The sequence below is a fragment of the Excalfactoria chinensis genome, chromosome 26, assembly GCF_039878825.1.
Source record: "Excalfactoria chinensis isolate bCotChi1 chromosome 26, bCotChi1.hap2, whole genome shotgun sequence".
Lineage (NCBI taxonomy): Eukaryota > Metazoa > Chordata > Aves > Galliformes > Phasianidae > Excalfactoria > Excalfactoria chinensis.
Window position 1 is genome coordinate 1,656,871 of NC_092850.1, and position 17,301 is coordinate 1,674,171.

The following is a 17,301-nucleotide window of genomic DNA, read 5'->3' on the forward strand; positions in this document are numbered from 1 at the left end:
TTAAAAAACACATTTTTACAAAAACACATCATCATGAAACGCATGGCGCTTCTCTCCGGGCCCGCAGCTCACCCAAACCAGAGGCGGCTGCAGCTCAGAGCCAGGACGGATGCGACCCATTTCCCACCTTCCCCCAGTGATAAGAGCCCCGTGCGCAGCTCCACGTCCCTTTCCCCACCCCCTTTACCACAGAAGATTTTCCCTCTGCCCCAAACCGCCCCATAGAGGACACGCCGAAGCAGCACCCAAAGGGTTGGAGCAGCCCCGTGCTGCACCCAACGGCTGTTAAAGTTCACCAGGGAACAGAGCCGAGCTCCGGGCTGCTTCAACCCCTAACAAAACATGTAGTGCTCACTCAGCAGGATGCCCTGCCTGTGTCGTGCTGTGAGGGTTTGTGCTCGGAAGGCGGTAGTGTTTGATAGGGATAAGGGTATGCAGCGCTGGAATGGGCCTCGGGGTGCAGGGAAGGCAGGGGCTGCGGCGCGGTGCGATGGAGCCCATCGGTGGGCACCAGGCGCCATGTTTCCCCCCCACCCCAACACTCCCACAGTCCAGGCCCCGTGTGCGGCTCACGGGGCTCCCGCGTAGCTGTAGTGATTGCGGTCGGTGTCGGTCAGCGGCAGGCTGGGTTTGCGCTCCGGGTCCTTCTCATCGCACTGCCGGGGCGGGCGGTGCTTGAAGAAGTCAGACACGTAGCGAACCTGAGGGGACAGATGGGAGGTGGGACCCAGAGCTGGTCCCACAGCTCCTCCATTGGTTGGGGACATCCAGGAGGGGACACTCACGATGAGGATGGCGATGAGCGCGCCCTGGAGCAGCCCGGCCAGCACATCGCTCCAGTGGTGCTTGTAGTCAGAGACCCGCGTGTAGCCCACGTAGATGGCGAAGGCGAGGAGGAAGAACTGGATGGTGGGACGCAGCAGCCGGGCCCACTTCCCCACCAGCCTGGCTTGCACATATAGCTACAGAGAGGACAGAGGTGTCACCGAGCACAGGACAGCGGTCCCGTGGTGGGGACAGAACAGCAGCTCCCCACACAGCACAGCACTCACCGCCAGGAACATCATGCAGTACATCCCAAAGGAGGAGTGCCCGGAGTAGAAGGACAGCCTGCAGGCAAAGGGATGGCTCAGGACATGGCAGGGGGCTGCCAACCCCTGACCGCCCCTATGGGCTCACCTGGACTCGGTGACGTTCCTGCTCTCCCCTCGGCAGACGTTCTCCAGCTGCACGTAGATGGAGCAGTTCACCTTGGTCCAGTCGGGGTTGCAGACAGCCAAGAAGTTGGGCCGGAGGCGGCCGATCATGTACTTGGCCAGGTCGGTCAGGGACTGGCTGATGGCCCCCCCGAATAGAAAGGTCCCCACCACCTTGTAGAGGGCAGCCAGGTAGTTGTTGTACTCCGACTTGGAGTAGAGGCGCTCTGTGTAGACCAGGTATGCCTCCCCCAAGGAGATCTGCAGGGAGCAAAGGCTGAGGGGTGAGGGTCCCAGCTCCAGCCCCCAGAAGCCTCCCTGGGGCCTTCTGAAGGGACCCAGTCTCGCAGGTTGTGGGTCTCAGCCCCAGACACGGGCTCTGCAGGGAGCCCAGAAAGTTTCCTTACAATGAGAACGGTGCAGGGGATGGTGACCCCAGCCATGAGGCCATGGGTGATGGTGTCTGCCTTGTAGGGGTAGCGGATGGAGTCATCGTTGCAGTAGAAGCCTCGTTTGTACGGGGAGTTCACCAGCGTCAGGATGACAAAGGGCAGAGATGCTGCAAAGGAGGGAGAGGGAGAGGACTGGGGCACCTTCCCAAGGACTTCATGCCCACTGCTGGGGAAGAATCCTGCACCCAGGGCAGTGATAAAGCATTGCCAGGGCTCTCAGCTGCCTGCAGAGCTGAGACAGCCGCTCTTGGGCACCCATGGAGCATCCACTGCTCCCCAGCCCATAACCCAGCCTGGCTGCCTCCCCTACCCTGCTCCCCAGTAGCTCTGATGCTGGCACCAGTTGAATCAGTGCAGCCCACCCCGTGCTCATCAGCCCTGACCAGGAGCACCTTCCAGCTCCTCCACCATGCGACCATCCCACACCAAACATCAGAAGGAGCTCCGGGGGGGGGGGGGGGGCAGGATCTGCCATAGGCTGGTGCAGCCACTCCAGCTCCTGGGGGACCCTCGCCGTGGTTGCCCACAGGCATCTCCAAGCATCTCCCTGCAGGGTGATGCCGGGCACGGCGCAGGGCAGGGGATGCTCTCCGGGCTGCCTACGGTCCACCTTAAGCCCGTGCTCCTTTCCCCGTTCCGCCTTCAGGAAGGCGATTTCCGCCTCCCCATTGTTCCACCGTCTCCAGGGTAAAAAACAAAACACACCTTTGTCCCCCCCTGCGTCCACCCTCCGACCCGGAGCCCCTTCCCCAGGGGGGGGGGGGGTCCCGCTCCGCGCTCTCCGCCCAGCAAAAGGACACACACGAAAAGAGAAAGAAATCACAGCAAAGCGCCACCCCGCAGCCTCCAAAGGCGGCTGTAGGAACAGAAAGCAAAGCGGCCAAAAAGGAAAAGCAAAAAAGAGCTGCGAGAAGGGCCAGGAACGCGGCAGGAAGACGGCAGGAACGCGGCAGGAACAAGCCGTGACGGCTCCCAGGCTGCGGGAGGAGCCCCGCACGCACGGCCGCCTCCGTACAGACTTGAAGCCCTTCGTTTGCAGCTCAAATTAGACGCCCTTTTCCTTTCTCCTTTTCCTTTCTGTTGTTTGGTTTTTTTATTCCTCCCTGGGTAATTCCAGCCTCCAAAAAAGCTCCCCCTAAAAATAAAGAGGAAAAAGGGCACCGAACACAAAACCAGGAACCTGCCTCTCCCTCCACCGGTCGAACGCTCAGGAGGTTGAGGCTGAAATTACGAGCCGGGCCTTTATTTTTAGGCCATCCGTCTTAATTAGGTGCTTGAGAGCGGCACTTTTAGAAACGAGCGTCTGGGCGGAGGCTGCCCCGGGGGGGGTGAGGGGGGGGCGGGGGGGTGCACAGCGCTCGGGGCCCCGATGGCCATCCATCCCCATCCCCATCCCCATCCCCATCCCATCTCCAACCCCGTGCCCAGGTCCGGCTGCAGTTGCCCTCGGTCGGAGGGGTCCCCGTCGGGGGGCTCCGCACGGACCGAGCGGCCTCACCGGATCGGATCGCTCCGTCCGGGGTGCAAAGGCCGAACGTTTCCCCGTCGGGGCACCGCGGTCGCACAGGTGCTCCTCGGGGCTTCTATCCCGCTGCGGCCGGAGGGCACGACCGGACCCGGCCCGCGGGGACCCCATCCGCTCCCCCCCACTCCCCCCCGCCCCGTTGAAGGGGGAGCGGCCCCGCAGCCCCCAGCGGGCTCTCACCGACCACCACGCAGAGCACGTCGAGCACCACGAAGACTTTCCTGCGTTCCATACCGGCACCGGTTCGGTAGCGGCCCAACGGACCGACCCTACGGCTCACATGGCCCGGAACAACGCGGGCCCGAACGGGAGCAAAAGTCCGGGCGGACGGGACGGGGCGGCACCGGGGCGGGACGGGGGGCGGGACGGCGGGGCCGGGGGCAGGTAGGGGGCGGGGTTCCCCCCTCCGAGTACCGGCTGTGGGGTCCGGAGCGCTCCGGGGACACCGGCGGCGTTAATGCGGCTCCGGAGCGACGGAACCCGGCAGGAGTGCGGTGTGCCCCCGGGTGGGGGTCCGCCCCAACAAAGGAATGTGAGAGAAGGAAAACCCCGACAGCCCGGGGGCTGCTTTTCCAATCGTGATAATAAAAGAGAGCAGAAAGATAATCGGAAAAGAGCAAAAAAGAACAAAGAGCGGAAAAATGCAGCCGCAGATGCGGGCGGTGGGGCAGCAGCCCGCAGATGAGCCGTGCGGGACCGTCGGGCTCATCGGGGTGCGGCAAAACCCCGCAGCGCGGAGCAGCGCTGCCCCATCGGAGCGCAGGACGAGGCGGGCGTTGCTCCCAAGCTGTGACTCAAACGCGTTGTTTTGCCGTCGGAGCAGAACGGCTGCGGGGCCGGGCTGTGCCGAACCGGCGGCACCCGGATGGGAGCAAAGGTCGGAGCTGCTGGTCGCGGTGACTCCGTGCAGTTGTTTGTTCCGGGCCTGGCGCTCGGTTCGGGACGGAAGGAGGCGTAAATGACACAGAAAGAGCCCCCGGCGGTGACTGCCGGGCCGCCTTCAGTGCACTGAGAGCGGCCTGGGGAGAACCTGGAGGCTGTGGTTGGAAGCAGCAGAGTTGGAAACCTTCTTGGGCTGCTCCGGGGTTGCAGGAGAAGAGAACTGCTGCCTGGCTCCCTCTGCTCCCAGCCCCTTCCCCTTCCCTTCCATGTCCCTTACCCTTTTCCTTCCCCTTTCCCCTTCTTCCTTTTTCCTTCCTCTTTCCTCCTCCCTTCCCTTCCATTTCCTTTCTCCTTCTTCTTCCCCTTCCCTGTTTACTTCTTTCCCATCCTTCCCTCTTTCCTTCCCTTTCCCCTTTTCTTTCCACTTCCTTTTTCCCTTCTCTTCCCCTTCCCTTTTTCCTTCCCCTCCCTTTTCCTTTTTCTTTTCCTCCCCCTTTCCTACCCCTTCCCCTTCTTCTCTTCCCCCTTCCTTCCCTTTCTCCTCCCCCTTTTCCTTCCCTCTCTTTCTTCTCCCTTCCTTTTTGCCCTCCCTCCTTCCTCCCCCTTCCATCCACGCTGCTGTCCCCCAGTTCAAGATTTGCCCAGCCACCCCAAGTACGCAAATAGCGATAGGAAAAGAAAAACCCCAAGCAAGTTTATGGCAGTGCTGGGGGCTGAGGTTTGACCACGGGGACACAGAAGTGGGGCAGGATGGGGCCCAGCAGCGCTGTGCTGCCCCAGTTACCGCACACGGCTCCGTGCTGGCGCGGGGCAGAGCAGCACCCCGATAAGAGGCTGCTCCCCGCCCGGCACTGCCGGACTTTGCCCTGCGCCGTGGGACGGTGCCGAGCAGCAAAGAGCCACCGGAACGGCCCATCCCCACGGACAGCACGGGATCGTCTGGGTTGCCAGAGGCCCTAAAGGACATTTCCATCACAACGACCCCGCGCATCGCTTTCTGATGGCTGCGGCGCAGCAATTAAAAGCGGAGCGTTTAGCGCAGCCACGCGTCTCGCTGAGGGATTGCTCGCAAACTCCTTCCATGTCCGGAAACCCCAAAACACCCCACTGAGGTCCCCTGTATCCCAGGCTGGGAAATGCACTGAGGGCCCCCTTCCCCCCCATGTGCTGGGTTGGGGCAGGAGATGAGGGCTGTGGGCCCCGGGGTCCCTTCTAGTTGATCACCCCTGGATGGGAAACAAGATCCTAAAGGGCTCTGGGATCCCCACCTCAGAGCAGCGCTCAGCTGTACGCCCTGAGACGTTCTCACTTGTAGGAACAGGGGAGAGGAGGATAAGACAGAACGGGGTCAGTTTTGGGGTACCCTCCATAAGGGCTGCCATGGTCAGGAGAAGCTCGAGGTGTCCTCGGTGGTTCTGGGGTGGGGGGAGCGCCCTGTAGTCCCTTGGAGCTTGAGAAGCTCTTACGGCTCTCCTTTAGAAGGCCCTGAGCTGTCAATGAAGGGCTCTTAGGGTCCTCCCCCGTTAGGGGAGGAGCGCAGTGCTGTGGCAGCAGAGCAGGGTGTGGACCCCATATCCAATTGTCAGCAATTAGCATCAATTAGCGGCCATAAAAGGGTGGTGAGCTGGGGGCAGCTGGCTGTGTGACGGCGGGGCTATGGCGGCAGGGCAGCCCTACGGGCAGGTCTGTTATCACCCTACGTGGGGCAGCCCCTTTCCCTGTGTGCTGCTGGAGCTGCAGCGGTGGGGTCAGGGCGTTGTGGGTTCTCCTTTTTTTGGGGTATCCTACAGGAGGGGAGAGCTGCTTCCTTAGCAGGAAGGTGGAGGGAGGGGGGTGATCCTAAAGGACCTTTGGGGCTGGAGCATCCCCCAGTCCTATTGCTGGGTGCTTACTGTTGGCTCCGAGCCCCTTTTTGCAGTGTTTTTGCTGTTGTGTTCTGCTTTGGGGTGATTGCATTGCAGCTTTACTGCCTCCCTGCTCAGCTGGGGGGGATCCATCCCTGCAGGTCTGTGGGGATGCTGAGCACTGGGCTGGATACAGAGCTGTGCTGGGGAACACTTGGTTTGGTGGCTGTCTGTAGGGTGTCCATTCTGTGCCCCTCCCCAGGGTGCCCGGGTCTGGATTCCTGACTGTGTCCATGTCTGGAGAGCAGCAGAAATAACCAAAGGATATGAGGAAGGAGACTCTGTCCTGCACCTCCGCCTGGAGGACGGCTCGGTGAGGTTGGGGCTGTGTGGGTGATGAGTTTGTTTCTGCATCCCAAACCAGCCTGTGTCCCTTGGTGCAGAGGCCACACGGTGCCTTGTGGCTGTGCAGGAGCATGGCTCGCTGTGGCCGTGTCCACCTGGGGGCTGTCTGGTCCCGCTCAGCATTCACCCTGTCCCCATCCCTACAGCCTCTGGTTTACTCCCTGGGCTCTCAGCTGCCGCCTCTCTGCAACCCTGAGTGCCTCTCAGGCAAAGATGACCTGGTGGCCCTGAGCCACCTTCATGAGCCAGCAGTGCTGCATTCACTCCGCGTGCGCTTCCTGGAGGCCAACGCCATCTACACCTACTGCGGTGAGCCCACATCCCTCCACCTCCATTCAGTGCCTTCCTGCCCCTTCCCTGTGTGAGCCCTCAGCCCTTCCTGCAGGCATCGTCCTGGTGGCCATCAACCCCTACAAGACGCTGCCCATCTATGAGGAGGAGGTGATCTATGCCTACAGTGGCCGGGAGATGGGGGATATGGACCCCCACATCTTTGCCTTGGCGGAGGAGGCCTACAGGCAGATGGCGAGGTGAGAGATCCCACTGGGGGACCTCAGGGTGGGGTTGTCCCCTTGGGTTGTGTCCCACCTGGTTGGGTTGTGGTGAGAAAGGGCTGAAGCCCCATTGAGAGGAACCATCCCATTGGGAGCTCCCAACATGGGGTTGTGCCCCCTGGGTTGTGGTAGGGAAGGGCTGAACCCCGCTGGAACCATCCCAGTGTCTGAAGGGCTCACGTTCCCTTCCAGGTTTGGTAGGAATCAGTCCCTCATCATCAGTGGTGAATCAGGAGCTGGGAAAACTGCCTCAGCCAAGTACGCCATGAGATACTTCACCACCGTCGGGGGTGATCTGGGGGACTCCAGCATGGAGGAGAAGGTGTTGGCCTCCAGCCCCCTCATGGAGGTGCGTCCATCTGTCCCAAAGCCCTTCCTGTGGCCCTCAGCCCATGATAAAATGGATGGGGGAGGTTGACCTCCCTTAGAGCACCTGGAGATCTAAAGCCTCCTTCTTGCCAGGCCTTTGGGAACGCCAAGACGACCAGGAACGACAACAGCAGCCGCTTTGGGAAGTACATTGAGATTGGCTTCAGCCATGCCCGTGTGATGGGGGCCACCATCAAGACCTATCTACTGGAGAAGTCCCGTGTCACCTTCCAGGTGGGGCTCTGGGTAGGGACGGGGCCAAGTATCGACCATGGCTGCTATGGCGTACAGCCCCAGTGCTGCTCAGTTGAACTGGGAGGTGGGAATGTCCCCTTGTCCCCGCTCTGGGGGTGCTCAGGGCTCTTCTCCTTCCTCTGCAGGCAAAAGCAGAACGGAACTACCACATCTTCTACCAGCTCTGTGCCTCAGCCGCCCTGCCTGAGCTGCAGGGTCTGCATCTGCGTGAGTGCCCCGCATCCCCCTGGGTGTCCCCATGGCAATGCCAGCGCTCTGCCTTCCCCCCAACCCCTGGGGCTGCTGGCTGGGTGTGCTGCCCCATGGGATGGGGGTGGTTGGCAGCCTGGTGGGGCTGTGCTGCTTTCATCACCCACGTATCTCCTCTTTAGGTGGGGCAGAGACCTTCTACTACACCCAGCAGGGCCGGTGCAGTGCAGGCACTGATGATGCATCTGACCTGGACAGCACACGGAACGCCTTCTCCCTCCTGGGTACGGTCCTGGCTGAGCACGGGCTGGAGGGAAACAATGGGGTGGGCATCCCCATCATCCTGTGCATCCCCATCATCCCACCGCCCTCACCCCACTGTTGGTCGGGTGCCCCATTGCTGGCTAGAACAGAACTACCACATCTCCTACCTGGGTATCTGCTGGCTGCTCCCTTCTCAGGGTCTGAGCCCAGCCCCTCACCCTGTGCCTTTAGGTGTCCCTGAAGCTGACCAGCTGGAGCTCTTTGCCATCCTCGCTGCCATCCTGCATCTGGGCAACGTCACCATCAGAGGGAGGGACCGCCACGGGGACGGCTGCTTTGTGGAGGTGGGTGAGAGCCCCACGCGTGTCCCCATTCATCCCAGTGCTGCCGGTGACCTCTCTGTCCCCTCTCAGTCCAACAGTGAGGCCTTGGGGCTGTTCTGTGCCCTGCTGGGCATCGAGGAGGTGCAGGTGACGCGCTGGCTCTGCCACCGCAAGTTGGTGACGGCGGGTGAGACCTACATGAAGCCGCTCAGCAGGCAGCAGGCGCTGGACTGCCGGGATGCTCTGGCCAAGCACATGTATGGGCAGGTGTTCAGGTGGATGACAAGCAGGGTCAACCGTGCCCTGCGCTCACCAGAGGGCCAGCACACCTCCATCGGCATCCTGGACATCTATGGGTGAGGGCAGCTCTCCTTCTCTTTGTGGATCTGTGGGTGATGTTGGGCTGTCCCCATAGCAGGGTTGGGTCCGTGGCTGCACCTTGCCACAGCCAGCAATCTGCTGCCCACAGGTTTGAGATGTTTGACCTCAACAGCTTTGAGCAGTTCTGCATCAACTACGCCAATGAGAAGCTGCAGCAGCTCTTCAACCTGGTGGGTATCACCCAAACGTCTCCTAGCTGGGAGGGCAGCACATCTCTCTGTATTTATCTCTCTCTGTGTTTATCCTGCTGTGCTGCTCCTTCTGTCCTCCTGCCCTGCAATGAGGCTGCTCCCCCAAACATGGGGCTGGAGCTGGGCATGGAGCCCTCTGTTCTCCAAGAAGCTCTGAGAGGAGAAGGGCTGCCCTGTGCAAACCTCTGCCCTCACCTTGGTCCTGCTCTGCTCTCCCATCCCTCCAGCATGTCTTCAAACTGGAGCAGGAGGAGTACATGGCTGAGGAGATCCCGTGGGTCTTCATTGACTTCTATGACAACCAGCCATGCATTGAGCTCATTGAGGGCCGACTGGGCATTCTGGACCTGCTGAATGAGGAGTGCAAGGTGGGTTGGGGTGCTGGCAGCACTGCAGCCCTCCAGAACCACCTCCCCCCTTCACCCTCTAACCCCTCTGCCCTTCAGATGCCCCAGGGCAGTGATGGGAGCTGGGCACAGAAGCTGTACCAGACCCACCTCGGCAGCTCCCACTTCCAGAAGCCCAAGAGGCCGACGGATGCCTTCATTGTGTGCCACTTTGCTGGCAAGGTAGGAGAGCCGCTCTGTTCCCCTGGGCAGCTCTGGCTTTGAAGGGCCTCTTTCCAAGAGCTCTGCAGCAAACTGGGCTGGGAAGGTCCCAGGATAACGCTGTGCTGCTCCCTGCCAGGTGGAGTATCAGTGCGATGGGTTTGTGGAGAAGAACAGGGACACCATCCCCGAGGAGCTGGTGGGGCTGCTGAGAGCCAGCAAGGTGCGAGCATCCCAGGGCTGGAAGGGGGGGTGATGTGGGAGAAATAAGCTGTGGGTGCCCCCCCCATCCCCATGGGCTGTGTGATGCTTTGGTCACCTCCCTGCAGAGGGGCTGGGGATGTGTGGGGGGGATCCTGTTGCCCTCAGGTTGGTAACGCTGTCACTTCTTCCCTCTGCATTGTGTGGTCCTGGCAGAAGGTAAGGGGCACCTCAGGGGACACCTTGGGCTGCTCTCATGGCAGAGGGTGTCTGTGGGTCCACTGGGGTTCTTTTGTGGGGGGAGGGGGCACAGCTGGTTCTTGTACATCTGGGCTGTGAGTCTGAATGCTGGGCTGTGTGCTGGGCTCCTGGGGCTGTGTGCTGCAGCGATGGCTCTGGGTGCACGCTGTGATGCTCCCTGCTGGCCCTGCTAAGCTCTCATGCTCTGTGCAGTCTGTGCTGCTCACTGAGCTCTTCCTGGAGGATGGGGATGGTCCGGCATCACGCAGGTCCAGTGGGTCCAGGTCCAGCCGCCCCAGCCGCAGGTCAATGCCTGGTACCCACAAGAGCAAGAAGTCCATCTCCAGCCAGGTATGGGGCAGGGACAGCCCTCAGGGTGGGGGTAGGAGGACCCTGCTGTGTGCTGGAGAGGCTTTGAGAGCTTTCCTGTTGTCCTCCACAGTTCAAATCCTCCCTGCAGCGGCTGATGGAGACGCTGGGCAGCACCACACCACACTATGTCCGCTGCATCAAACCCAATGACAGCAAGCTGCCCTTCGTGTGAGTGCTGTGGGGCTGGTGGGGCTGTGCCATCTCTCTGAGCTGCATTCCTCATGCCCCATGTGTGCAACCCCAGCCGGTGCCCATATGAGAACCCTTTCATTTCTGCCCCAGCTTTGACTCCAGGAGAGCAGTGGAGCAGCTGAGAGCTTGCGGTGTGCTGGAGACTATCCGGATCAGTGCTGCTGGTTATCCCTCCAGGTACCCCCCCCCCTTCCCCAGCACCATGGGGGTCCCCCTGGCTGCAACACCCCCTGATCCCCTCTATGCCCCACAGGTGGACGTACCAGGAGTTCTTTGAGAGGTACAGGGCTCTGCTGAGCAGGGAGGAGCTGGCAGGCAATGATGCAAAGCAGAGCTGCAGCCTTGCCTTGGAGAGACTGCTGCAGGTAAGGGGGGTTGCAGCAGGGTCCCCTGCACTCATCCCTTGTGTATGTTTTAACCCTAAGCATCCTTTGTGTGCGATTCTCCCCATCCCTTGCAGGGTCCTGCCTGGCATCCTTCATTCACTATTCTCCCCATCCCTTGGGATCCCTGGAGCATTCCTTGCACATCCTCCTCCCCATCCTTCTTCCAGCACGTGGGTTGTGCACCATAAACAGGAACTGCCGTTCTGCAGCCAGCAGGGAAGGTCACAAAGCATCCCTTCTGGGGGACCCACTTTGAGGCATTGCTCTGAATCCCTCTTATTCCCTGCAGGACCCCAGCATGTACCGCTGTGGGAAGAGCAAGGTGTTCTTCCGTGCTGGCCAGGTTGCTTTCCTGGAGGAGCTGCGTTGCTGCCGGCTGCGTGCAGCCTGCACCCTGCTGCAGAGCAACCTGCGGGGCTGGCTGGCACGGCGACGCTTTGGGCGCATTCGTGCTGCAGCCGTGTGCCTGCAGCGCTACAGCCGGGGCATGTTGGCACGCAGGTGAGATGCAATGAACTGAACCCTGAGTTTGGGGGGGTGTCTGTAAGGTTCTGCCACCCTGTGCTCATCCCCTGCAGGCTCACCGCTGAGCTGCGGAGGAGCAGAGCTGCGGTGGTGCTGCAGAAGAATGTGAGGATGGTGTTGGCTCGGCGCTCCTACCTGCGTGTGTGCCGGGCTGCGCTCACCATCCAGGCCTTCAGCAGGGGGATGTTTGCTCGACGCCTCTACCACCAGGTAGGAGCACGGCAGGGCAGTGGGAGCTGTGAGTGCACGGCAGCAGTGCCCTCCTGCTTGGGGCATCGTGGTGACAGCCCAGCTCTGATCCCATCACCTCCCACTGCATGTAACCCCCTGTTGCGTTGTCCCTTGTGCTTGCTGGTGATGCTGCTGCCCCGTATCTCCCCACAGATGGTGCAGCACCAGAAAGCCGTGGTGCTGCAGGCTGCTGTGCGGGGCTGGTTGGTCCGCCAGCACTACGTCCGTCTGCGCAGGGCTGTGCTCTACCTGCAGTGCTGCTACCGCCGGTTGCGGGCGCGCCGCGAGCTGCAGCGGCTGCGGGCTGAAGCGCGCTCAGTGGAGCACTACAAGCAGCTGCACAAGGGCATGGAGATCAAAGTGATGCAGCTGCAGCGCAGGCTGGATGAGCAGGTGGGTGCTACAGCTTTCCCTCTGCTCTCGGGTCCAGGGTGCAGCGCTCAACCTGTCCCTATGGAGAGCTCTCTGGTTGGAGTTCTGCATGGGGGGATACTGGAGGAAATGGGATGCCCCGCTGCTGCGGATGGGTTCCCTTTGGGGTGAGGTGTCCACGTGCCCCAACTTTTGGTACTCTCTGCCCCCAGGCCGAGGAGAAGCAGCGACTGGCAGAGCAGCTCTCGGCGCTGAACACTGCTCACGCTGAGGAGGTGCAGCAGCTGCGGGAGGAGATGCGCTGGCTGCGGGAGGATGCAGCACACGATGCTCAGGTGCAGCGGCTGCAGGAGCGGCTGGCCGAGCTGGAGAGGCACAGTGCTGAGAGCAGACTGGCTCAAGAGGTGGAGGAGCTTCGGCAGGTCTGACATGGGGCTGGGGGTGGTGGCTCTGTGCTCCGCTTTGCACTGTGACAGTGGAGCTGTGCGCCCACGGGGTGGCCCCTGGGCTGCATCTGTCCCTCTGCTCCCCCCACAGCGCCTGGCTGAAGTGGAAGCTGTGAAGCTGCACCTGGGGAAGGAGAGGGATGCTCTGATTCAGCGCACCTTGGAGCAGTCGCAGGATCTGGAAGGTAGAAGGGTCCCCGTGGCTCCATCCTGCACAAGACTCGGCGCAGCCTCCCTGTGCTCCTACATGTTTATCTCCCCACAGAGCAGCACCAACGTGCAGCACGGGAGAGCCGGGAGCTGCAGCAGGAGCTGGAGGAGGAGCGGGCACGTTACCAGAGCCTGGTGCAGGAGTACGCCCGGCTGGAGCAGGGCTATGAGAACCTGCGGGATGAGCTGGCCTTCCATAGGGTGAGGAGCTGTGGGGGGGCTCAGCCCCTTTGGGCTGCTGTGTCTTTGTCCCCACCTCCCCCAGACCGATCCTGGTACCCCCACTAGGGATGGGATGTGGGATAGTGGCTGTTTGGGGTGTGGGGAGCAACTCGGTCCCTCCTCTCCCATCAGCAAAGCACCCTCAGACGTTCTCCTTCATCCGAGAGCTTCCTGGGCTCTGAGAGCAGCTACGTGTCCTCCATGTCCACTGCCCCTTCTCGGGATGGCTCTGACCTGCAGGCTGAGGTTAGTGGTGATGGTGGAGGTGACAAATGCGAAGTGTCCCTTCCCGTGGGGTCCTGTGGTCCCAGTGGGGCAACTGCAGGGCTGTCAGCCCCCCCTCCAACCTCCCTCCCACCCCCAGGGGCTGGAGGAGCGCTGGCAGCCACCGCCTGAGGTCCCTCAGCCTCCCCACCCCATGGGGGACCCCGTGCCTAACAGCACCGTGGGGCAGGACCCCTTTGAGAAGGCATATCTGCTGCTGCTGGGACAGCTCAATGCTGTCACTGAGGAGCTGGCCCGCACCCGGGAGGAGCTGAGGAGGAGCAAAGCACCCGCTGAGCATGAGGAGAAGAAACCCTTGGATTTCCTCAAGCGAAAGGTGAGTCCCTGCCCCATATCTATGGGGACGGAGCTGTGCTGCTGGGCTGCCCTCACCCTGCCCTGATCTTCTCTTGGCAGAACATCGCTGAGATGCTGGGGCTGGGCAGGAGCCCTGAGAAAGCAGCGGGGGAGGACTTGAAGCACGCGTACGATGCAGTGCAGGTGGCCAACAAGTGAGTGTGGATTCATAGGTGCATTGGGAAAGGTTGGTTTGAGGGGACAAACCTTACCCTGCAGGATCGAGGTTGATGTCTTGGAGTCATAGAGTAGGTTGGGTTGGAGGGGACTTAAGGACCATCCAGTCCAAGCGCAGTGCCTCAGTTTCCCCACCCATGCAGGCTGTTGGTGAGCCAGCTGCAGGAGGAGAAGCAGCACCACGAGGAGGAGGTGGAGGGGCTGCACCTCGACATCCGCTCACTCAAGCAGCTGAGCCAGCAGCAGGCAGCCTTCATCCAGGACCTGCAGCGGCACCAGGGCCAGGAGGGGCTGCAGCACCACGTTGTGCGCCTCAAGGAGGAGAACTGGGTAAGGGGGGCTGGGGGGGTGGACAGCAGGATGATAAGTTTGGGTACCCCCATCTTGTCCTATAGCAATCTGCAGCATCCCACTTGGGAGCAATGCGTGGGACCTTTGGCATCCCCTGACCTTGTGAAGTGGGTTGTGAGCCTCACGAGGGCTGTTGTTGCTCAGGAGCTGTCCCAGAAGCTGGAGAAACAGGAGAGGACCACAGTGAAGCTGCAGAAGCAGCTGAGAGCTTACACAAAGCAGATCCAGGAGTTTACAGGCAAGTATCATGCATGGGGAGGGGGACACGGGGATGGGGGAGCACCATCCTGCTTTGGTGCATCACTCACTGGGACCTGCTGCAAGTCCCGTGGCCCAGGATGTGATCTGTGCTCCCCTCCAGCAATGAAGAAAGAGGCCACCACGCCGGGGCAGGAGCCAGCAGCATCCCCTGTGCTCCCATCCCCATCAGGGCCGCCCCAGGCCATGCTGGCATGGAGGCTGGAGGATGAAGGGCGCATCATCAAGGCCATCATCACAGGTGGGGTAACGTGGTCCCATTGACCCAACAGAGTGCCCTTTTTCCTAAGGGATAGATCCTGTCCCTCCCTTTCCCCCCCTTCCCTCCTTTGCCCAGCTCTGCTCTCCATAACTGCCTGGCCCCACATCTCTGTGCCCTCCCCCACAGATTATCGCCCTGGGGCAATGCCAGAGCTGCCAGCCTACATCCTCTTCCTCTGCATCCGGCACGCAGACCACTGCCGTGATGAGCCACGCGCACACTCACTGCTGGATGCAGCCATCAATGCCATCAAGAGGGTCATGAAGGTGCTGGGGGCAGGAAAATTGCTGGGTGGCACAGGGATGGCAGAGGGGGTTGCAGCCTGGACCCCAGGCCTCTGTAGGATGGGGCTGGGGGTGTCGTGGGGCCGCTGCTGGAGCCTCTCTGACCCGCTCTCTGCTCACTTTCTGCCCACCCCACAGAAGCACAGCGATGACTTTGATGTGGTGGCACTCTGGCTTGCAAATGCCTGCCGGCTCCTGAACTGCCTGCGCCAGTACGGCCGGGATGAGGTAGGTGCTGGGGAGGGGGCTGCCACCCCCACCCTCCCAGAGTGACCTTAGGGGCTCTGGGCTTTGTCTGTGGGCTGGGGCTGCCCCCCAACTGGTGCATGGGCACATGCTGGGCTGATCCTGCCCCTTGTTGCTTTGGGGTTGGGTGACCACGGGAGCCATCACCCTGACCTGGCTGTACCTGCAGAGCTGCCACCAGGGGAACACAGCAGAACAGAATGAGCACCGCCTGCGCAACCTGGACCCACAGGGCCTTTGCCACAGCCTGGGAGCTCTGGCAGTGCAGCTGTACCAGCAGCTCGTCCGCACGGCTGAGAAGCGCCTCAAGCCCATGATTGGTATGGAGGGAGCTTAGGAGGATGTGGGGCCGGGGGCTCAGGGGGTGCCCTGGTGGTGGGGGAGCAGTGCTGTGGTTGGCTTGGGTTGGGTTCCTCATGATGCTGGGCCTGGGGTTGGATTGGGTTCATCTTAAGGAGGATGTGGGGTGGCTTGGGTTGGTTTGGACTCCTCTTAAATGGGCTGTGGGTTGGGTTCTGCTTCCTGGGGGGGCCTGTGGGTTGGATTGAAGTCCTCTTAGGCTGGGCTGGGTTCTCCACAGCCCCCTAAGCCAACACAGAAGAGAGCTGTGAGTTGGGTTTGGTTCCCCATGGCTGGGAGCTCTGGGTTGGGTTGGGTTCTCCATGGGAGGGGGGCTCTAGGTTTGGGTCTTGGAGCGTCCCAGCTCAGATGATGCATCTGAGGAGCTGAAGGGGGGGATTTGTTCTCCCTATGGGGGAGCTCCACCACCTGCATGTCCCACTCCTCACATCCAAGGAGTGCAGCCACCCCATCAACTCCTCCATCTCCAGCTGGAGATGACACGAAGCCAACGAGCCCTGCTCTCATCGTTCCTTTCCCCCACTCCAGTTGCCGCGATGCTGGAGAGTGAGACCATCCAGGGTCTGTCCTCCTCCTGCCCTCCCACCCACCGCCGCACTTTGACCACCCCGGCCCACACCCTGCCCGAGCTCCTGCAGCAGCTGGGCTCCTTCCAGCAGACACTGGAGCTCTATGGGCTGTCCCCAGCCGTGTGGCATCAGCTGCTGCGCCAGCTCCTCTTCCTCATCAGCGGCACCACCCTCAACTACCTGCTGCTGAGGAAGGACGCGTGCTCCTGGAGCCGAGGCATCCAGCTCAGGTTGGTCCCACGTGGGGTGTATATGGGAGGTGTGTGTTAAGGAATGGGGCTGCCTCCTGCTGATCCCCCCCCCCCCATTGCCCTGCAGGTACAACGTCAGCCAGGTGGAGCAGTGGCTGCGGGCGCAGAGGCTGCAGCAGAGCGGTGCCCGCGAGATGCTGGAGCCGCTGGTCCAGGCTGCGCAGCTGCTGCAGGTGAAGAAGGTGACAGAGGAGGATGCAGCAGCCATCTGCAGCCTGTGCACCGTGCTGACCCCGCAGCAGGTAAGGGCGGAGGGGTTGGATGCAGTGACCTGGCAGTGCTGGGGCAGAGATAATCCCCATCCCTCTGTCACTCCATCCCCTGCTGTCTGCCCCAGGTGGTGAAGATCCTTCGGGCGTACACCCCCACTGCGGGGCTGGAGGAGAGAGTCAGCCCTGCCCTCATCAGCAGCGTGGAGGTAGGGAAGGGGGCTCTGTGCTGTTGGGGAGGGGTCTTGGCTGTGCTGGGGGGGCCTTTGGTCTCGGCCAGCACCTCACTGAGGGCCGCATCCCTGCAGAAGCGGCTGCAGGAGCAGCAGGAGAAGAGCCCCGGGCAGCTCCTGGTGGACACCAGCCATCTGTTCCCGGTGCAGCTGCCCTTCATCCCCTCCCTGCTGCAGCTGGATCAGCTCTGCATCCCCGACAGCCTGGACCTGCCCTTCCTTGTGCGCCTCTGAGCCTGCGGGGGGACCTGGCAGGGTTGGGGTGCAGCTCCGTGTGCTGCTTGTTGGAACCCTCAGGGACTGCCCTTGTGAGTTGTCTATGATGATGATCTACATCCTAATGATCTTCACCCCTTTTTTTAATGCTTTGATGGTTAATAAAAGTTGTTTGCAGATAAACTGGCTGCCTCAGGCTGGCTGTTTGGGGGGAGTGTTGTAGGTGTTGTGGTGTGGGATTGAGTCCTCCTTGGCCATCCGTGGGGCTTTTGGGGTGCAATGGGGGAGGATGGGGGTATCAGCCATCCCTGGCTGCAGCTCTTGCTGTGATCCTTATGGCTCGATCCTTATGGCTCCCCTCCACTCGAGGGCAGAGGGTGGGTTGGTTGGTTGGGTGGCTCTTGGGAGCTGCAGCCACCATCAGTGGGACTTCAATCCTCTGCATTGACCTCACATGTGGGGTGTCCTCCCCAAACTCCACATTATAGG

The 17,301-nt window shown here is 61.5% G+C and overlaps 2 protein-coding genes across 2 annotated transcripts; one reads left to right on the plus strand and one right to left on the minus strand.

The window, feature by feature from the left end:
• PLPP2 (phospholipid phosphatase 2) lies at positions 1-3,524 on the minus strand. The gene is made up of 6 exons (XM_072357353.1): positions 3,354-3,524; positions 1,604-1,755; positions 1,180-1,457; positions 1,053-1,110; positions 786-962; positions 1-701 (listed from the first exon to the last, which is right to left on the minus strand). Exons 1-6 carry the CDS (start codon positions 3,403-3,405, stop codon positions 570-572), a joined length of 849 nt encoding a protein of 282 aa, XP_072213454.1. The 5' UTR covers positions 3,406-3,524; the 3' UTR covers positions 1-569.
• A 2,173-nt stretch (positions 3,525-5,697) lies between these two features.
• LOC140262751 (unconventional myosin-Vb-like) lies at positions 5,698-16,992 on the plus strand. Its single transcript, XM_072357277.1, has 37 exons — positions 5,698-5,738; positions 6,162-6,272; positions 6,451-6,613; positions 6,690-6,834; positions 7,051-7,207; positions 7,321-7,461; positions 7,608-7,689; positions 7,854-7,955; positions 8,167-8,279; positions 8,349-8,614; positions 8,728-8,809; positions 9,058-9,198; positions 9,277-9,399; positions 9,518-9,601; positions 10,033-10,170; positions 10,262-10,359; positions 10,474-10,560; positions 10,637-10,748; positions 11,059-11,270; positions 11,348-11,504; positions 11,679-11,918; positions 12,110-12,319; positions 12,435-12,528; positions 12,609-12,754; positions 12,908-13,021; positions 13,140-13,376; positions 13,457-13,551; positions 13,717-13,903; positions 14,069-14,162; positions 14,286-14,423; positions 14,571-14,710; positions 14,867-14,956; positions 15,144-15,294; positions 15,863-16,133; positions 16,222-16,396; positions 16,492-16,572; positions 16,672-16,992. Exons 1-37 carry the CDS (start codon positions 5,712-5,714, stop codon positions 16,828-16,830), a joined length of 5,163 nt encoding a protein of 1,720 aa, XP_072213378.1. The 5' UTR covers positions 5,698-5,711; the 3' UTR covers positions 16,831-16,992.
• Positions 16,993-17,301: the final 309 nt, after the last annotated feature.